This window comes from Elephas maximus, chromosome 9 (assembly GCF_024166365.1).
Source record: "Elephas maximus indicus isolate mEleMax1 chromosome 9, mEleMax1 primary haplotype, whole genome shotgun sequence".
Classification (NCBI taxonomy): Eukaryota; Metazoa; Chordata; class Mammalia; order Proboscidea; family Elephantidae; genus Elephas; species Elephas maximus.
Window position 1 is genome coordinate 93,369,266 of NC_064827.1, and position 22,043 is coordinate 93,391,308.

General features: G+C 43.5%; 1 protein-coding gene and 1 pseudogene across 1 annotated transcript; both read left to right on the plus strand.

Moving 5' to 3' along the window:
• The first annotated feature begins 434 nt into the window (after positions 1-434).
• On the plus strand, positions 435-1,727 carry FOXB2 (forkhead box B2). The gene has a single exon (XM_049895209.1). The coding sequence runs from the start codon at positions 435-437 to the stop codon at positions 1,725-1,727; it is 1,293 nt and encodes a 430-aa protein (XP_049751166.1).
• Positions 1,728-1,960: 233 nt separating this feature from the next.
• The window catches only part of LOC126082497 (replication factor C subunit 5-like), a 44,657-nt pseudogene continuing 24,574 nt past the window's right edge, over positions 1,961-22,043 (plus strand).

Genomic DNA, 22,043 nt, shown 5'->3' on the forward strand with positions numbered 1-22,043 from the left:
AGACTTGCCCTGGGCTTCCATCCGGCGGAGAAAAAGCTAAGAGGCTGGAGGGGAGCACAGCCTGTGGCCACTCGCATCTCATCTTTCAGCTCCGGCGCTCAGCCTCTGGCCGCCGCGCGGGGAAGACACCGAGAGGGCGGCGGGTAAAACTGGAGCGTCCCGCCCGCGACTGTGCGCGCCGGGCCTCGACCGTCGGGGTCAGAAGTTGCGGGCGTCCGAGAGCTGAGTTGCCCCGAGAGCCCAAACCAGGCGACCCCAAGCAGCTCGGAGAAGGCCGGAGACAGACGACTAGAGGACCTAGGTGGAGAGAGGGCGGGGCGCGGGGCTGGGCGGACGCAGTGCAGGTTAGTGAGGGCAGCCAGGCCTCGGGAGCCGGGTGCGGAGCGACGTTGAGGCCCAGTGTGGGCCGGAGGGCGGTGGAGACGCCGGAGGCGATGCCGCGGCCGGGGAAGAGCTCGTACAGCGACCAAAAGCCGCCCTATTCGTACATCTCGCTGACCGCCATGGCCATCCAACACTCGGCGGAGAAGATGCTGCCGCTGAGCGACATCTACAAGTTCATCATGGAGCGCTTCCCCTACTATCGCGAGCACACGCAGCGCTGGCAGAACAGCCTGCGCCACAACCTCTCCTTCAACGACTGCTTCATCAAGATCCCGCGGCGGCCGGACCAGCCCGGCAAGGGCAGCTTCTGGGCGCTGCACCCCGACTGCGGCGACATGTTCGAGAACGGCAGCTTCCTGCGGCGCCGCAAGCGCTTTAAGGTGCTACGTGCGGACCACGCTCACCTGCACGCAGGTAACACCAAGAGCGCGCCCGGCACTGGGCCCGGAGGGCACCTCCATCCCCACCATCCGCACCACGCGCACCACCACCACCACCACCACCACGCTGCCGCGCATCACCACCATCACCACCACCCGCCCCAGCCGCCCCCGCCCCCGCCGCCGCCGCACATGGTGCACTATTTCCACCAGCAGCCGCCGCCAGCTCCGCAGCCGCCGCCACACCTCTCGTCGCAGCCCCCGCAGCAGCCGCCCCAGCAGTCGCAGCCTCAACAGCCGTCCCACCCTGGCAAGATGCAGGAGGCAGCGGCTGTGGCGGCAGCAGCAGCGGCGGCGGCTGCAGCTGCAGTGGGCAGCGTGGGGCGCCTGTCACAATTCCCGCCCTACGGGCTGGGCTCCGCTGCCGCCGCGGCAGCCGCCGCCGCCGCATCCACGTCAGGCTTTAAGCACCCGTTTGCCATCGAGAACATCATCGGCGGGGACTACAAGGGCGTGCTGCAAGCCGGCGGGCTGCCCTTGGCATCGGTCATGCACCACCTGGGCTACCCGGTGCCCAGCCAGCTCGGCAACGTCGTCAGCTCTGTTTGGCCGCACGTCGGCGTCATGGATTCTGTGGCCGCGGCCGCTGCCGCTGCTGCAGCTGCGGGGGTCCCTGTGGGCCCCGAGTATGGGGCCTTCGGGGTGCCAGTCAAGGCCCTGTGCCACTCGGCAAGTCAGAGCTTGCCTGCAGTGCCTGTGCCCATCAAGCCCACGCCTGCACTGCCGCCGGTGACCGCGCTGCCCCCGGCGCTCACCGTCCCCGCGGCCGCTCAGCAGCCGCCAGCACAGTCCACAGTGTGCCCAGCGGCCGCGGCCTCGCCCGCAGTCTCCCTGCAGCCCACGGCCCCGAGTGCAGCCGAGCGCAAGGGCAGCGCCCTGCACTCGGTGCTGGTGCATTCCTAGGGGGGCCCGGCGGGATGGCAGGCACTAACGCGCGGGGAGAGACCTGGCCCTGGACAGCACCAACCCCACCCCCCACGCCACCCCCAAGAGGGAGAGGGCGCCCTTACCGCGCGGGGCAGAGCCGGTGACCCCGAACCTTTGCGGGAAAGGAAGGTATTGAAACAGACAAACCCAGAAGTGGATTCCCTAGTAATCTGAATAAATATAACACTTCGGGTATCTGTGTTTATACTATGTTGTACAATCAGATTAATGAAAGCCGATTTTCAGGTAAGAGTTTGTATTGTAATTAATATCATAAACCAATAAGTTATGGAGAGAGGGAGCGAAGGTGATGGGGGAAGGCCTCATTCCCTGGCAAACTGAAAATCAATTCCGACCCTTATTCCTGGAAGCAGAAGCTGGTGGAGGTAAACCCCCCGGGGAAAAATCCAACAGAGAGGGCCACTGAAACCAATGTCAGCCACCGAGGTTCTCTCGGCTGGTATCTTCCCCAGGCAACCGCCTCTCGTGAACGCTGAAGACAAAACTGCTGTTCACTACGGATCTCTCGTTTTAATTGAGAAGAGGCAGCGTTTTATACCGTTATTTTCCTGGCCAGTTAAATGGGCGACGACATGGTGGCATGAATAAAGTCGCTTTGGGAGTGGGTGGGGACCTCACGAAGGATCTTTGGGAAATGCAGTTAAGTTTCTCGGCTCTGACCTGGGGATCCAGAAGGATGGAAGGAGCCGCTAAAGCAACTAGTTTGCACAAAAGAGAACGGCAGCGGCTTAAAGAGCAAAGCCCCAGATTCCAAAAGTAAAGCCCGTGGAACACAGCCAAAGAGAGACCCATAAAGGCGACTTTCAACGTGAAATTCGTTTGTATATCAATCCGGTGAGAGCGTTAAGGCGCCCAAGAATAATGTGAATTACCACGATCCGTTCCAGTTGGAATTAAAAAAAAATCTCTCCTATAACGAGATTTTGTTCCCCTAATTTATGAAAGCAAGGAAAACCTGGCACATCACTGCAACTATAGCTCTTCACGCTCGCGAGAGCGTTTCCTGGCACTTCCCTTCCAGCTTCCTCCGGACAGACGCGAGGGAATGACCCTGTCGCCTTAGCAAGCAGTCGTCAGTTTGATATTCTGTGTGGGTGGGTACGTCTTTAAAGCGAATTCTTCAGTTTCATTTCGTGAATGAAAAAGAAACTTGCCTTGTTGCTGTTGGCGCTGCCCCCCCCGCCCCTATCTTTTTTTTTTTTTCCCTGAGCCCTGGGAATAGCACTTTAAATAAACTTTTAGAAACCAAGGGGGGTGGGGTGAGGAGGAGGCAGCTGCCCTTTGCCTCTGTCACCTCTGGCTTGTGTCCGCGCCGCGTTCGGGTTGTGACTTTGTGACAGGTTCTTTATGTCTGCGGGTATTGTACGCGGTGTTCTCCATTAAAGCTTCTCTCTGGATATGCCGGTGCGGATGTGAACGTGTCTCGCTTCTCAGGAGAGGAAGCTGCGATTTGAGAATCCAGTGGTGGGTCAGGGGACTTTGCACATCCTCTCCTCCTCCACAAACACGTTATTTCTTAAATTGAGAACTTCAAAGGGGTGAGTTCACAGGCGAGCCACCAGGAGGGACAGGTTTGCTCCTTGGCTCCTTTTTCCTGCTGACGGAATTGTTCCTGTTCTTACTTTTTACCCATCTTTATCGTAAGTCCCTAATTGAGCTCTAGCTCATCTCAATGCTAGAGAATAAAATAGCAAAACCCGGCCACAATGAATTGTTTTTCTATTCTTTTTTTATACCTGAGATTGATCTCCACACGCCATGAACGCGACCACTGACCACCCTTCTCTTTTGTGAGGTTCCGGGGGGCGGGCCACGGCCGGGCTGAGCGCAGCACAGGGCTCGGGGCCAACCGCGTGGGTGCCCGGTGGCGTCCCCTTAACCTGCAGGCGGGGCCTGGGGCCCGGGAGGTTGGCGCCGGGACGCTGCCGCAGCCGCCGCGGCTGTTGTTAATGAGGCCAGGCGGGACCTGTTGCGCGCGGGCGCGGTGCTGCGTTCTGGGGCAGCGGCAGCCTGGAGCCGGGAACCGCCGGCCGCAGCCTCTGCGGAGCTGCGCGGGAAGCGGCCCTGGCGGCCCCGGCTGCGTGTCTGGGTCCCCGCTGCCCTGCCCACACCCTCTAGCCTCTGGTTAAGGCTTCATCTTGAACCGGCTTCTTTCTGCCCAGGCAGGCCCAACCGAAACCTCCTCTGACCTTTCATCAGAAGAAAATAAAAAGCCAAGAAGATGATCCGTACGTAGCAATGACGCTGGTGGGATTTCTGTTACATTTTTACGGGATATTTCCACTCACCCTTTATTACAAGTCCCAAAATTGCTGCGTGCAGCTAAGTTTTGGCCGCTGCCTCCTTGAGGGCTCAGACAATTCGGGAGTCTATTCCATTCTTTGGAACTCTGCAGGGTTTTCCTCACTAGTCTGAAGCTGTTGAAAGAGAGAAAGCAGGGAGGAAAGGACGCTGACATGGGGGTCATGTATTTGGGGCAATTTAGGAGTCTGGCTTCTCTGTACTTCACACGAGTTGGTGGCTGGAAGCCTTGGGCCCGGATCCTAGTTTAGGAGCGGCGAGTCACTGTGTCCCAAGAAGGGGACTGTGGATCCCACGGGTTTCTTTAAAAAACGGTCCTTCTTCCTTCCCCACTTGGCCGAAAGGTCCAGCGTGTTTTCTAGCGATGGCCGCGATCCCACTTCCAGGAGAGAGGGACTGCCTAAGGTGAGGTTCGGGACCGAGGGCTGGCCCAAGTGACAGCGCCCTGGAGAAGTAAGGAACCTGTGGGTTGCAGCCACTGAGAAGGATAAAGAACTGATCACCCTTCTCCCAAATTCAACCTCTATCGTGGAACTCCTACCACAATGGTTGGGGAAACACTGTTGATTTGTTTTCATGGTAAAGGGAAAGAAAGGAAACGGGAGGGAGAGCAAGCTCAGAGATGATTCTACTAAACTTTTCATACAGGAAGGAGTCCCTGATACCCAAAAGAAGTGCAGCTTTTAGGGGGAGGGGCTTTTCTGCCAAAGCCCTAATCTCAAAAAACCAAAACTTGGTGCCCTGGGGTGACTCCAGCTCATATCGTCCCTATAGGACATAGTAGAACTGCCCCATATGTTTCCAAGGCAGTAATCTTTACTAAAGCTGACTGCTACATCTTTCTCCAGCAGAGTGACTAAACTCTGACCCTTTGGTTAGCAGCCTAGTACTTAACCACTGCATCACCAACGCTCCTTTCTGACCCCAAGGGAGGCCTCAATTACAGCCCTCAACACCACCCTGAAAACCCCTCTTGACTAAGATGGGATCTACTCTTGAACCAACTGTGAAACTCTTCATCCCCACAAACAACCACTGCCTCCCCATGGCCAAGCTGGGAAACTGGCCGGATTAGTCTCCACAGACCTCTGCAAGGTGCCGGGACTGGTTGAATTCCAGGCCCTTGTGCACTGCCCCTCACCAGAATCAGATTCTCACACCCATGTGCCAAAAAACACCATTCAAAAGCATTGAAGCCAGATTCAGTGCTTATTTTAAACATGTTAATAGGAGTCAAGCCATTAAAAATTATGTCCTGGTGAGAAATGAGAGCCACTAACCTGGTACAAGAATAATTAATTAACTGTGATATATTGGTTACTCTTAACTAAGTTAGGCATATAATCTGACCTTATGGGTATTCTAGAACTCTGTAGGTACATGTTGGAATAAAGGGAAAATAAGTTGGGACAAATGTGAGACAGAAGTAGAAGCACTTATAAAATAGTAACAATCTCAGTTTACATTAACAGAAATCACTCTTGGTGGGCTAACCACTGGTGGGGGTGGTGTGAATTATGCTCCTGGTTTCCAGGATGGTAGGAAAGACTGTAGTTGCTTACTATCCTATCCCTCTTACCTGAATGAATGCACAGAACCCTGAGAAAGGTAGGAAGAAGCAATGCGGAGAAAGAAAAGCTGTCTTTTAATTTTATTAAAATAAAAGGAAAAAAGCAACCTGGAATGATCTATTTGATTATGTTTCCTTGGGAAGCCGAGAAGAGAGCTGAGGGCAGATGAAGCTATTTTAGCTGTGGTCCCAAAGAGAACAGGACCTCCTGCAAAGGCCGGAATTGGCACAGTTGGCATCAGGCACTTAGGAAGCCTGTCAGTCAGGCTGGCTTGTGGTCAATTATCTCCTTAAGTAGACTGGCATTAGTCCAGACAGGGAGGAGGGCTAGTACCATCCACCGGAATCGGAGCCAGTTAGCTGGAAGTGGCATTGCTGAACTCCAAGCATCTTTGCATTGGGGGGCTTTGTATAGCTGATCAACACATCTCCTGGGACTCAGGGGTGGCATTTGCCTGTTTGGCACTAGTACAGAGAGACTCCAGAAGAGAAAGGGAATAGAATGACTTAGGAGAAAAAACATCACAGCCACTAATTCCCCTTAAATTTCTTTCGCCTGACGAAATTGCCGTTTCTGATATGCACAAAATTACGCAGACAGCCTTGTAAATCATGATGGGATTGAGATCCTCCATTGGAAAAGAATTCTCACTCTTCATCATACCCGACTGTGAAATGCGGAGAAGGGATAGTATGGAGGCATGTTCGGGTTTGGATGACGTGACAAGAGTTTGAAGAAGTATTAGTATTACCTCGACTGGGTATCTGTGATTCTGCACAGGAGTGTAGGGGCAGGCTGGAGTTGACATTGAGCACAGGAAAGTAAAGAAATGGTTTCAAAAACCAATGATAACCACTTTGTGGGTGAAAAAGCAGAGTGGGGATCAAAGTTTAAATGGGAAGGCCTTGCATTCCAATGGACAAACCAGTTCTATCAAGTCCAACTTTCTCATTTTGCTCATTTAAAGTATTTTCATTAACTTTATCTTTCAACACTGAAATGGTACCTTATACCCTTTGGGGGAGAGTGAAGAGATCTGCCTGGGATTTGAATTCAATCTTCAACCCTTGTGTACATGGTATGAGTCTGGCAAAATTCCAGATGTACTCTGTCCCAATCACTTTCCCCCTTAACTATCCCTTGTGTATTTTATGGAAAATTTAAGCCACATGTTGCTCTTTCCCCCTTGCATATGAATGCAGTTTTATTGAATTTTAGCATGGTCCATGAAATTCAAATTCTGAGTCGTAACCCATAATATGATCTACACACAGTCACATGATATGCATACATGGTATCATTAAGCAGAAAATAAAGCATGTGAGAACTATAGTTGTGTTATTTTAGTAACATTTCTTTATACCGAAGTGCCATTCTAAGAATGCCATAGTAAAAAGGATTTTGTACAGTTATCAAAAAGTTCAAAAACCCTAACTTAGTAATATGAAAATATTTTAAAAGAATATCACTAAGAATGTATTTTGGTTGTTTAATTTGATCCAAATAGCTTTCTCCTCCCACAAGGAACAGGTTTTGTGTGTGTGTGTGCATGTGTGTGCATGAGACGCCCAAGTTTTGCTTGTAAGTCATCAGACCTCACTACTGTGGCATCATTTTAAAAATGCATTAGAATATGCTTTGCCATCTGAGCTGCTTCCGGTCCTGTCAGCACCTTCACTGACGGTGTGTTTGTACTGTTACTGCAGGATGGATGCTTAGTGAGAAGGGAGCTGCAGAGCTTCACTCCAGGCAGCTCAACTCAGATTCATTCCAGAAAGGATTCACAAACATTCAAACATGCAAATGAAAAATGAAAAGAAAGGGAGAGGGAGGGAGAGAAGAGAGAAGGAGGAAAGAAGGGAAGGCAGAAGGAAAGAGAGAAGGAACAGAGAAAAAGACATGTGCATCTAATATGGATAAAACAAAAAAATATATTTTAGTTATAATTTTCTAACCTAATGTCATTGCTTTGATTTTCTCTCAGGAAACTACAGATCAGTTATTTTAATGTATCTGACAGTATCTATCATGCTACTTACCCGAAGTAATCTTGCCTTAAAAATAATATTCCTATTCTCTTAAAAATGTTTCTAAGATAGAGGGGACAGTGCCTTGTATAATTCTTTCAGCCTTACTTACTGCCTAAAAAGATGACGCTTTGGTCTAGGTAAGACTTCATCCCAGGTGAGGCATTTACTACGTTAACCTTGTTGCAATTTATTTTATAGGGCTTAGCCTAAATCTCCATAGGGGAATGTTTAAATAAATTATGCTATTTGCATACTATGAAATATGCAGCCATTACAAATAATGTTTATGAAATTTTACTCACAAAGTTTTATGAAATCTAATTGAAGGAAAATACTATATACAGTATGCTATATTTTTTTTATATGTATAAATATGAACTCAACCATACAATGTGCACTGAAAACGTATTGGAAGGGACTAACTAACTGTACCAAATACAAGAAGTGATAGCTTTAGACTGGTGAAACTTTAAGTAATTTTATTTTCTTGTTTTCTGCATGTCCTAGGTGTTTTGTTCTTATTTGTTTTTTTGATTGTCTACATTGATCATATTTTATTTTTATAATCAAGGAGCCAAAAAAAAAAAAAATCATTGCTGTGAAGCTGATTCTAACTCATAGCAATCCTATGGGACAGAGTAGAAGTGCCCCATAGGGTTTCCAAGGAGTAGCTGGTAGATTCAAACTGCCAGCCTTTTGGTTAACAGCTGTAGCTCTTAACCACTGCGCCACCAGGGCTCCAATCAAGGAAAGGATTACTCAAAAATCTATTCAGCCATTCTAACTGGCATTTCAAAAAAACGTAAATTATTACTTAAAAACCTAGTATCTTAAGTATTTGGGGGAGGCGTAAAGAATCACCTGATATAAATATACTTTGAAACCAAAGAGCAGCAAAGACAAATGGAACTGCACACATAGTGCCGTCTTCCTGCTGTGCCTTTGCCAGGAGTCCTATTATAGCAGACATTTCCATGTGAAGAAAAGAAGGCTGTCACTTTAAGCTACCACTCAGTGAATTTTTTTAGAATGGCTGTCCCATAAAACTGGAGTGGGAATATATTAAGCTGTTAGAATTACCAAAACGGCTTGCCAGAGAATAAATCTCATATTCTTCGATCACTTCTTCTAGGGGCTTCCTCTCTTTTCGTCTTTTGCACTTTATGAATTTTTGAACTAGCCTCAAACCCTTTAGGAAACTAGGCAGATAATGAACATAAGGATAATTTTATTCTGCGAGTTTAAACACTTCCTTCCAACTGAAACACAACGCTCTTCTAAAATAGCAATATAATTTTTCTTTTTCCTAGCTGACAAATTCTTTTTGTGTAGTGACAAGGTCTTCAAGAGGAATGCTACTTATATTAGTCTGAGTAAACCTGTATGATGTCTTACCCGTCTAAACTGAAATAGTTCTTTTCAAAAAAAAATGCAAAAGTCTACAACTACCAAGAATATTGCATGTTTTCAGAAGACTGAACCTGTCTCAACTTCTATAGACAAATATATCCTGCTTCACCAACCTGGGGTACAAAACAAGATCATATGGCTTTAATATATAGAAAATTTGAACTCTTATCCTGGGTGCTATTGGGAAGTTTTTCCTCTTCTTCCCCAAGTCAGAGAACCACAAAGGGCTGACTCAAGCCTGGTTATTCTCACCTTACAAAGAAAAAATGGAAAGTCTGTCAGTCTGCTAGCATTGCTTCTCAGACTTCACCAGTCGCTATTGAGTTGACACCCACTCACGACCCAAGCGTGTCAGAGTAGAACTGCACCCCACAGGGCTTTCAATGGCTGATTTTATGTGCCAGGCCTTTCAGTTAACAGACCAGTGCATTACAACCATTTGGACCACAACTTTAGGATACAAATTATCTGGAGAGGCTTTTATAACACAGATTGCTGGGCTCCGGATCACACTTGGGGAAGTTCTGTGCAAAAGGACTCTGTCCTTCATCTGCTATCACTGCCATATGGGAGTTTTACCTCAAGGGTCCCAGAGATTTCTTTTCTTTTTTTTTTTTTGTCAGTTTACTCTGACTGCAGACATCTCAGTCCATCCAAGACAGCCAAATGAATTTCAGCATCATAGGGAAAGTGTTAAGATCTCTAACCCCTTCCTTTCAAAAACTCATTGGTGCTTACCAAATCCACCCATCTTCAACCTAGTCATCTTTGAGTACTTATCTTAACTTGATATAATAGTAATGTTTGAGGTGTGGTAAGATTGAACATGTACCGAGAGAGACAGAGAGAGAGAGAGAGAGGCAGGAAACCTTTAAAGACTTATCACTCTCACAGTCCCTGGTGTTCACAACATGGTGGGTGGGGCCATACAGGGAAAACAAGGTGGATGGTCACAAGGCAGAGATGGAGCAGGGGTGTGGGCAAGCCCCTTTATTGGATTTTTTTTTTTTTTTTTTTTTGCCTGAAATGCAACAGAGAGAGATGTGAGCACACAGGGACCTGTCAACTACGTTTGAATCTCATGCCTTGGGGGTTGCAGTGTTTACAAAGGGAAAGTGAGGGAGCTTTTTTAAATCTAGGTATAGCAGACCTACGTGGAGAAGGGTAACTTGGTGTGGATGTTAAAACATCATATTACAGAAGCTAGAATATACGGTTAATAGTCCAAAAATCAAACTACGTGTTGCATCGGGCAAATCTGTTGCAAAAGACCTCTTTAAAGTCTTAAAAAGCAAAGATGTCATCTTGAGGATTAAGGTGCGCCTGACCCAAGCCATGATATTTTCAAATGCCTCATATGTATGGGAGAGCTGGGCGATGAATAAGGAAGACCAAAGAAGAATTGATGCCTTCAAATGATGGTGTTGGTAAACAATATTGACTATGCCAAGGACTGCCAGAAGAATAAAAAATCTGTCTTGAAAGAAGTACAGCCAGAATGCTCCTTGGAAGCAAGCATGGCAAGACTTCGTCTCACATACTTAGAACATGTTATTAGGAGGGACCGGTCCCTGGAGAAGGACACCATGCTTGCTAAAGTAGAGGGTCAGCGAAAAAAAGGAAGACCCTCAACAAGATGGACTGACACAGTGGCTGCGACAACAGGCGCAAACATAGCAACGACTGTGAGGATGGTCAGGATCAGGCAGTGTTTCATTCTGCTGTACATGAGGTAGGTATGAGTAGAAGCTGACTCAAAGGCACCTAACAACAACAATATATATTAATGCAAAGGGGGAACATAGAAAAACTCCGTATGTCTCCAGAATTGAGTCATCCTCATAAAGACATAGAAAAGTAGGGTTGGAAAGGAGCAGCCTTCTTATTCTTTCGACAAGGCAGCTGAGGCACAGAGAGTTACTTGAGAGTACAGTTCAATCTTCTTTCCATTTCCACATTATGAGTCTTGCCTCCATTACATCATAAGGCAGACCCACCACAAAAGTATCGTTTTAACCAATGAGCTAAGGGAGATATTACTTCACTTCTTTCCTTCACATGATGCAATTATAATGTTCACATGTCATGCTTTAGTGTGGCACTTCATGCCTTATATTGAGAGATTTTTATATTTACTATTTCACTTAGGATACCCTGGTGGTGTAGTGGTTAAGTGCTACGGCTGCTAACTAAAATGTCGGCAGTTCGAATCCGCCAGGTGCTCCTTGGAAGCTCTACAGGGCAGTTCTACTCTGTCCTATAGGGCCGCTATGAGTTGGAATCGACTGGACGGCAGTGGGTTTTTTGGTATTATACTTAGAGAAATGGGCTTTATTCACTGCACCCAGGCTCAGATCCACAACTTGTAGGTTGAGACTCACCCTGTTTCATGCCTCTGTCTCCTACCTTCTGGTGGCTGCCAACAATCCAAGGCATTCCTTTACTGATTATAGATACATCTGCTTCAGTCATCACATGGTATCTTCCCCCTGTGTGTGGCTCTGTGTTTGTCCTTCTCTTTCATAAGATACCACGCAGAAGGGGTTAGGTCTAGGACCCACCCTACTCCAGAATGGTTTAACTGATAACATCTTCAAAAGACTGCTTCCTCAAACAAGGTCACATTCACAGGTACAGGGGTTAAAACTTCGCCATATCTTCTGAGGGGTACAAAACAAGTATTACCAGGACACCAAACAAGGTCCCCCTGATCTTTGAAAGCCCATGGAATTATCTAGACCCCTTTCCCAGGTACTGCGGCCAACTCACACCCTGGTCCTTCTGGGCAGTTTCAGTCAGTGACAAAGAAGGTATAGAGCCTTTTATTTCTCCTGGTTATCTCTGGCTTAAAGACCTGCTCCCCGAGATTTGGTTCAATTTACAGATTAGCTCACTGTTCAAAGCAGACCGCTCCTTTATTCATGAATACTTTAGGTGTTAACTGGTGCGCCACCACCCATCTGTCAGTTTGTTGTACCGTGGTGGCTTGTGTGTTGCTATGATGCTGGAAATTATGCGACCTATATTTCAAATTCTAGCAGGGTCACCCATGGTGGACAAGTTTCATCAGAGCTTCCAGACTAAGACAGACTAGGAAGAAAAGTATGATGATCTACATCCAAAAGTTAGCCAATGAAAACCCTGTGGATCACAACACAACATTGTCTGATATAGTGCTGGAAGATAAGCCCCCTGTGTTAGAAGGCAGTCAAAATACATGGTGGCAGCAACAATGGACTCGAACATACTAACGATCATGGAGATGGTGCAGGACCAGGCAACTTTTTGTTCTCTTATACATGAGGTCACCATGAGTAGGAGCCAGCTAAACAGCAACAAATAACAACAACAAAACCAGTATGAGTAGCAAACTGTAGTGCCTTGAAGATCTGAGTTACTTTGGAGCCACACGCATAAACTTAAATTCAAATATTAAAATTCCTACTTCTAAACGTCTTTGCATCATCTCTCCACCAGAAATGTCTCAATGGTTACCCTTCTCCACCCATTGTAGTCTTTTTACAGATTGCTTGCCCCCTGACTCTTGGGCTTTCTGTTCTCCCCTGTCCTCTCTAGCCATGGCTTTGCCCCTCACTCAAAAAAATAAAAAAAAAATTTCTTTTTTCTACCCCAAAACAAAACAAAACCAGAAAAACAAACCCGCTGCCGTGGAGTTGATTCCAACTCACAGCAACCCTATAGGACAGAGTAGAACTGCCCCATAGGGTTTCCAAGGAGCACGTGGTGGATTCAAACTGCCAACCTTTTGGTTAGCAGCCGTAACACTCAACCACTGTGCCGCCAGGGTTTCCCTACTCTCTCCCAATTTCTGCTAACCGCTTAATTCTCTCTCTTTCCTTCTTTCCAGACTTTAACATTGGGCCCTCACAGTCTACATTGAAAGTGGTCTGTCAAGTAATTTTCCTAAACAAAGACAGCTCTTTGAATAAGAGGAACTAAGGTATTAGCTGTTAAGATCACATTTTTAATCTAACTACACACACATATTCATTCCACAAGGACTTATTCAATACTGTATTTTAGAAATTGTGCCAGGTGCTGAGAACAAGACGTGTTCCCTGCTGTGCCAATTATTAAGCCGTTGTGTCTCACCTCTAGACCCACCCTTTCCCACTCTGCTCTGAGACGCAGGGGCTGGGACTCTGCAAACCACATTTCTGTTTCACCAGCTGACAATATATTAAACCGGTTGCCGTTGAGTCAGCTCTGACTCGTGGCAGCTCCATGTGTGTCAGAGTAAAACTGTGCTCCATAAGGTTTCCGATGGCTGGTTTTTTGGAAGTAGGTGGCCAGGCCTTTTTTCTGAGGCATCTGGGGTTGGACTTGAACCTCCAGCCATTTGGTTAGCAGCCAAGAGAGTTGACCGTTTGCACCACATGAGAACTTCTGGCAATATGTGACCCTAGTGGGAGCAGCAAATAGATTTGCTCCTTTCTGTTTGCTCCCTCTGGGACTTCCTTTCTGCTTGTGATCCCTGGGATCCTCCACCCCCACCCCTTACCCCCGCCCCCCACCCCCACACACAAGGCTCCTTCACCCTGCTAGCAACAGTTCCTTCCTGTAGCAGCAGCTGAATCCGTTTTGAAGCTTTTCCAACACTTTCAGAACAGCTTCATCAAGCCCCATCTCAGAGACACTAGCACCTATCAGCAGCCACCCCTGGAGGTTCTGAGGTTTAGCTCCAGAGAGGATCTCCTCTAAGTTTCTGTTAGTAATTCCAACCTCTTCCCTTTGTATTCTCTGCGTTGGGGATGAGAGTTGCTTCCTGAAATGGCTAATTTTGTGATACAGATCTCTCTCTCTTTTTTAAAAATTTTCTTGGGGTAAAATATATATAATAATAATTTTCCATTATAATCATTTTTAAGTGTATAATTCAGTGACATTACTTACATTCACAGCGTTGTGCTACCATCACCACTATCCATTTCCAAAAGATTTTCATCACCCCAAAGAGAAACTCAGTACCCCTAAAGCAACATCTCCCCATCCCCCACCCCCACCTCCCACTGCCCCTGGTAACCGCTAATAAGCTTTTGACTCTATGCATTGCCTTTTCTAGATATTTCCATATAGGTGGGATCATACAACATTTTCCCTTTTGTGTCTGACTTATCTCACCCAGCATAATGTTTTCAAGGCTCATCCACCACATAGCATGTATCAGAACTTCATTTATTTTGAAGGCTGAATAATATCCCATTGTGTGTATATACCATGATTTTTTTATCCATTCCTCTGTTGGTGGACACGTGGGTTGTCTCCACCTTTTGGCTATTGTGAGTATCGCTGCAATGAACACTGATGTAGCAAGTATCTGTTTGAATCCCTGCTTTCAATTCTTTTTGGGTATACACCCAGGAGTGCAGTTGCTGGAGTCAAATGGTAATTTTATGTTTATCTATGAAGAAGCTCCACCATTTTACATTCCTACCAGCAATGCAATTTCTCCCCATCATCACCAACTGAGTTCTCTTTTCACCCTTTCAGTTATTAACATCCTTAAAATGTAATTCATTATAGTAAAGTCTGTCTGTTAAACAAAAAAAAAACTAGTAGTTCTGTCTCCTGACAGTCTGAAGCAGAAGACTGTCTGACAAAGGTGTGTACAAACTGCAAGAAGGGGATGTGGAGGAGAAAGTCAGGGTTCAAATGTATACTGTGAAACAGTATGTATAGATACAGATATGTTAACACATACCAAGCAAGAAAAACATTTTTGAGATTCTTCATCTTTGCAAATAATAAAATGTACTCTTAAAAACAAAAGACAAAAAAGACCTGTTAGACAATGTATAAAGCAGTATTAAAACAATACTGCATGACCTCGTATTTTCTCTGCATGACTTCGTTGTTACCTGGCTTTGAAAAGTTGCATCTGTTTGCAAATAGACTCCACAATCTCAGCGTGAGGGCCAGTGCAGAAGCTAATTGCCTGGAGCGAGGCTACTCCAGACCACACTGTTTGACCTCCATCCTCCAGGAATCAGGGAACATAAAGAACTCAAGTCTGCCTGGGAAGGTAGGAGACTAGAGAACAAGGTGCTGAAAACATCACATAGTCAGGAACAAACGAACTAACCAAATAAGTTGAAGAGAAATAAGTTATTTTTCAAAATTTCTGAATATGACAATTCTGTTCATAGATGTAAAGTGAGTTATTAAAATTTTTGTAATTATTTACAATAATAAAAGCTGGTATTTATTGAGCATCTACTAAGCTAAATGTGTTACATCCCAAATCTCATTTAAACTCACAGCAACCCTTTGGGTTAACCCATTGCCATCGAGTCGATTCTGACTCATAGCTACACAACAGGACAGAGTAGAACTGCGGCATCATGTTTCTAAGGAGTGGCTGATAGATTCAAACTGCCGACCTTTTGGTTCGCAGCCAAACGCTAGACCACTGTGCCACCAGATCTTCTCTCTAAGTTAGGGGCTACTATTATCCTCATTTTACGAAAGAGAAAACTGAGAGATGGTTGAAGTAATCTACCCAATACCATGCAACCAGCAAGTGGAGGGTTGGGAATAAGAACTCAGGTTTGTCTGATCCAAAGCCAGAGCTCTTTGCTGACAGGAATACTGGCTCACATTTACACTCCTTAAGAGCATCACATGAAACTATAACAAGTTGAAATAAACACAGTTCAGGAGCTTTTGTATTGTTTCCTTTCAGAGCAGCACAGATATATTTAGAAACGGTAACTCTGAAAGAGTATTCAAGTGTTCAATAAACGAAGCAGCTAATGAATGAGCTCAAGAAAAACTTGAGCAATATGGGGTCCGTGCAATATTTAATTTAGATGTTAGAGACCAAGTTGACACACTGCCTATTATTTTGCTAGTTTGACTTAATATTTGTGGAAACTTTCTCGAAGTTTCTGAAGCTATGTATCATTTTCACCTTTGTATCACCACTGCCTAGTATAATACTTGGCTCATGGTCTTTTTTTTTCATGGTAAATTCTCAATAAAGGCTTGTTGAAGAATTTGACTAATACCTCCATCCTGATTTAACAAATATTCACATGAGTAGGCTGTCTGCCTAAGTCGTTAATTAAAAAAAGAAAAAACTTAGATAACTCAATTCTGTTAGTTGTTGTTAGTTGTTATCAAGTTTTTTTTTTTTTAAGTCCTGCACCATCCTCGCTATTGTTAGTATATTTGAGTCCATGTTGTATCTGTTGTGTCAACCCATCTCCTTGGAGGTTTCCTTCATTTTCACCAACCCTTTCCTTTATCAAACATGGCATCCTTTTCTAGCAATTGTCTTTTCCTGATGATGTGCCCAAAGTAAGCAAGTCAAAGTCTCATCATCCTCGCTTCTAAGCAGCATTCTGGTTGTATTTCTTCTAAGACTGATTTGTTCATTCTTCTGGCAGTCCACTCTATATTCAATGTTTTTCTCCAACACCGCAGTTCTAATGCATCAGTTCTTCTACTGTCTTTCCTTTTCATTGCCTACAATTCACGTGTGTATGAGGTGATTGAAGAGATCATGGCTTGAGTCAGGCATGCTTTAGTCATCAAAGTGATGTCTTTGCTTTTTAACACTGAAAAGCAGTCTTTTGAGGCAGATTTGCCTAATGCAACACACCATTTGATTTCCTGATTGCTGCTTCCATGGACATCGATGGTTGATTTAAGTAGAATGAAATTATTGACAACTTCAATTTTTTCTCTATTTATCATGATGTTCTTTATAAGTTCAGTTGTGAGGACCAGCACTCAATCATAATGAGTTTATATGGCTTTAAGACAGGCACACAGAGATTCAGTTACTTTGCCAAGGTCACACAGCTAGTTTGTGACAGAATTAGGATTAGATCTCAAGACAGTCAAACTCAAGCCCAACTCTTATGCACAGTGTTATACCACTTTGAGAAACCTCTTGACTTCTCTGTTCTAGGTTTTTATAGCTGTAAAATTCAACAAATAATACCTACTTTATTAGGTTTGGTTTAACCAATAAATAAAATCAAATATGTTGACAATCAAAATTGAAATTCATATTTTCAAAAACCAATTGAAAAATGAGTCTTAGTAATTGGAGACAGATTGAAAAACTCTTTAAAAATGAATATGATTCAGTAAACAAGGTCAGCTGAAAAGAAGAAATTGTTTTGGACAATATTTCAAGAGTATTTTAGGAGTTAAAATTGGAGCCATTATTCCCTGTCCTCGAGTATAAAGAATGTGACCCAGCGGGAGGTGGTCTCACAAGGACCCACAAGGACATATCAGCTGGGCCCTGAGGTATAAACACAATAGCTAGGACAATCTTGGAAAACATCTTTTAGGGAACCTTTCACATAAATGGAAACCCTGGTGGCATAGTGGTTAAGAGCTATGGCTGCTAACCAAAAGGTCAGCAGTTCAAATCCACCAGGCATTCTTTGGAAACTCTATGGGGCAGTTCTACCCTGTACTCTAGGGTTGCTATGAATTGGAATCGACTTGATGGCAACAGGTTTGGTTTTTGTTTTATTCTGTTTTTTTGTTTTTACATAAACAAATCTTAGAGTATTTTTCACTCTTATCTTTTTCTATTACAATTTAATAAACAGTATTTGTTGGACCAATGAAGGAAACCCTGGTGGCGTAGTGATTAAGAGTTACACCTGCTAACCAAAAGGTTGGCAGTTCAAATCTACCAGGTGCTCCTTGGAAACCCTATGGGACAGTTGTACTCTGTCCTATAGGGTTGCTGTGAGTTGGAATCGATTCAAGGGCAACGAGTTTGGTTTTATTTATTTATTTATTTTGGTTTTTTGGATCATTGAAGACCCTCCTGACTGTTGCCACTGTAACCTGTACAATTCAAAATGTAGAATCACGATGATTTGGCAGCTTTTAGCCAATGTGTGAAAGGATGAAGCTTTTAATGATTTTATCCACTTATAATATTAATATATACTGACATAACGTTCCTCATACTCAGGCGGACATGGCTCTGGCCTCTTGGAACATATGCCAAATAAAATATTTCTTCTTGCTGTATTATAACTTTGTGGTGTTTTTACCCTGGGACAAGAAAACTAGATCCAGGCAACATTTCTTACACGTTTTGAAAGCTGTGTGATGATTTAAAAACCATACTTACAGAAACAATTTCCTGGCTTTAAAATTAATGTTGGTGTAATATGAGATTTACTTAACAGTAAGTTTCCTGGCTTCAAAAATATTAGAAGTATATTAAGAGAAAAATTATAAAATGATTTGAACATTATTTAAAATGGAAGTTTAGGATATATAATGGTGAGAAGGCAGACCTTGAAATTGAGTATAATTGAAAGTTCCCGAGAAAATGTGGATTCACCCACGATGATGACTAGCTACGCGCCATGTACAAAGGGCTTCAAACTGGAATGGAACCAAAAACTGACACCAAAAACACCTGAAATCTTCACTGAAGTGAAACCGAAACCCAAACCACAAAAAAAAAAAAAAAAAGCTTTTCTGAACCCCAACAGAAATCGGAAACTATTAATTGTTTTCACTTGCTATTTTCTGTTCCATGATAATTTTTAAGTTGTGAGGAAGACTATAGGACTATTTATGTTTGACTCACATTTGGCATCCATGTATGCCGAATGCTTCTCTGGCACATGGCCGGTAAGCGCACAGTTCGTCACTTCTCTGTAAGCGACATTATGCAGCCACAGCTGTAGGTGACGACTGCTGTTACAGGAGATGATTCACAGGCTACTGAGAGCTGGCTGCTTCGGTCCGTGCTTGACCTGTCTCACAGTAACTCAAGCTGTGCCTATCGAAGCTGTGAGAAAGAAACACTTGGTGATGGAGAAGACTCTTGGTCAGAAATCTGAAAGAGCTGGCTAAACTGCAGTGAGTTCTAAATAGAGTTTTATGTGAATGAAATTTGTCAGGTGAGTGTAGAGGTTTTAAAAGTGCATTATTCACATTTTTTAAGTGTGGTATTTAAATTCAAGAAATAGAAAATATTGTTTAATTTTTTGATGATTCCATTATGCATTCAATCTCAATTTAAATGTACTGTCACACATTGTACTTTACGTGTTTAAATTTGGTATTTATCTTACAAATCAAAACGTTAACAAACATCAGCAGCTAGTGGCAAGCAAATTAATGTTTCAATTGTGATATACCATTACGTCACTGGGAACAACCTGATGGCATGACTATGAAGTGAGATTTTTTCTAAAGGTGCTGGATAAATGTGTGAGAATGTTGTAAAGTGGAAACTCGAATAGAAGAAATTGGCAAACCCTGTCAATGTAAACTCAAAGTTATTCCAGTTTTTCTAATACAGCGATGATACATGGCTAGATGCAATTTAATACATACTGACTCTAATTCGTTTCTGCAAATATATTTGTGCATTCTATTCTCTTTAAGTTATCAAAGTCTAAGACTTGTTTTTATTGTAATATATTGACTATAAAATATACCCTAATATCAATACTGTTCCTTACCCCTTGAATTCTAGTATGGGACTAACCAGAGAAAATTCATTTGAAGACTTTTTCAAGTGTAAAAAGATTGAAAATAAAAGCGCGTGTAAAATTTGCAACACAGATATGGTTGGAGACCATGCAGCGAATTTAGAGAGGCACCTGAAGCTTCACCATACAGATGAATGCAATACGGTGCAAAGCAAGAAGACAAAGAAAATTAAAATATCAGAAGTGTTCCCAATTTGCCACAAAAAACATCAGAAGAGCTTGCCATTCCAGAATGCCTTAAGGTGAAATTAGATAAACAAACAATTGTTTATGCATATGTTGAATCAGTTACTGTTAACAGTTGTTCGGCTATGTTAATTGAATATTCAGGATTCCGTAAAAATTTAAATACAATTGTTGCTTCAATTGGTCAAAAATTTTCAATTGCCTCAGAGAATATTAGGGAAATGATACCTCACTTGTCCTTAAAACTTAGTTCCAGAATTAGTAGTAATCTAGAAAAATGAATATTCTCTTTGAAAGTGAATGTTGCCAGTAGATTGAGCTGGTTAATTCTAGGAATTACTGCTCAATTTGCACAAGATGGTAAGACACATCTGTTGACACTGGGAATGAAAGGATTAAAAGAAAGACACACACAGGTCTATCCATGAAAAACGTTGTGTATCAAATTTTAGAGTACAACATTGATTTACAACAGATATATTCTGTAACCATGGATAATGGCTCTAACATAATTAAATTTGTTCATATGCTCAGAAATGATAGTGAAATTGAATGACAAATGTCAACATAAAGTGACAATTTTGAAGACTGATTTAGAGCACGCCAACTTGCAGACATTAACCATCACAGAGTGCAATTAAAGCGACGAGGTCTGTAAGAAAAGATTGACTGGTATAAAGTGTGTTGTACACAAACTTCAATTCGTTATTAAAGACTCAGTAAAGAATGTGAAACTAGAAGGATTCTTAGGAGAATGTCATGAACTTATTTGAATACTTTGTATTCTGGCATTGTCTACCAAATGTTCAGAAAATAACTTAAGGAAAACTGTACTAGACTGCCAAACAAGATGCAACAGTATATACAGCATGTAACCTTACTAAAACCCACTGCCGTCGAGTCGATTCCGACTCATAGCGACCCTATAGGACAGAGTAGAACTGCCCCACAGAATTTTCAAGGAGCGCCTGGTGGATTTGAACTGCCAACCTTTTGGTTAGCAGTCATAGTGCTAAAAAAAAAAGCCATAGCGCTAAAGCGCTAGGATGCAAAAAATCTCTATCATGTATTAGCTGAGAATAATATGAAATATTACTTTTCTAATGACAAATGGGCATATATGAAATTAATTTTGGAAATTTTAAAGCCTTTAAGTAAAGTTATGGTAAGATTGCAAAGTGAACAATTAACCATGAGTGATGGTTTTGGTATGTGGGTGGAAACTAAGCTAAACTTAAGAACTCTTAATAACACATTTGGAAACATATTGATTGAAAAATTCAATGTCAGGGGAAAAGTTATCATTGAAAATGATAGTGTATTAAAAAAAAGAAAGTGCTATCGAGTCGTTTCCGACTCATAGCGACCCTATGCAATGCCCCATAGGGTTTCCGAAGAGCGCCTGGCAGACTCGAACTGCCAACCATTTGGTTAGCAGCCGTAGTGTATTAGGACCAGTGTAATGGATTGAATTGTGTCCCCCAAAAATATGTGTATCAACTTGGCTAGGCCATGATTCCCAGTATTGTGTGATTGTCCACCATTTTGTCATCTGATGTGATTTTCCTGTGTGTTGTAAATCCTACCTCTATGATGTTAATGAGGTGGGATAGGTGGCAGTAATGTTAACGAGGCAAGACTCAATCTCAAGATCCCGTTGTGTCTTGAGCAGATTTCTTTTGGGATATAAAAGAGAGAAGCAAGCAGAGAGACAAGGAGACCTCATACAACTGAGAAAGCAGTGCTGGGAGCAGAGTGTGTCCTCTGGACCTGGGATTCCTTCAAGGAGAAGCTCCTAGTCCAGGGAAAGATTGATGGAGAAGGACCCTCTTCCAGAGCTGACAGACAGAAAGCCTTCCCCTGGAGCTGGAGCCCTGAATTTGGACTTCTAGCCTACTAGAGTGTGACAAAATTTCTCTTTGTTAAAGCCATCCACTTGTGGTATTTCTGTTATAACAGTGCCAGATAACTAAGACAACCAGTTTATTTAGGTCCTCGTTATCAAATTCTAATTAGTTCTGAAGTTAAGGTGATGGCCATATTACATTTAAGAAGCATTTGGGAAATGATAGAAAATCTGAAAAGGAGCAATATTGAAAGTGTAACAAAGGAAAACAGTTTAGGAAATACTCTCATTTCAAATGACTGTGTTGATGAGATGGAATTATTTCTCAAAATGAAAGAAAAATAGTCAAATTGAGATCAAACAACTGTGCTGTGAATATTGACTATGTTGACAAGCTTTGATGATGTATAAAAGAG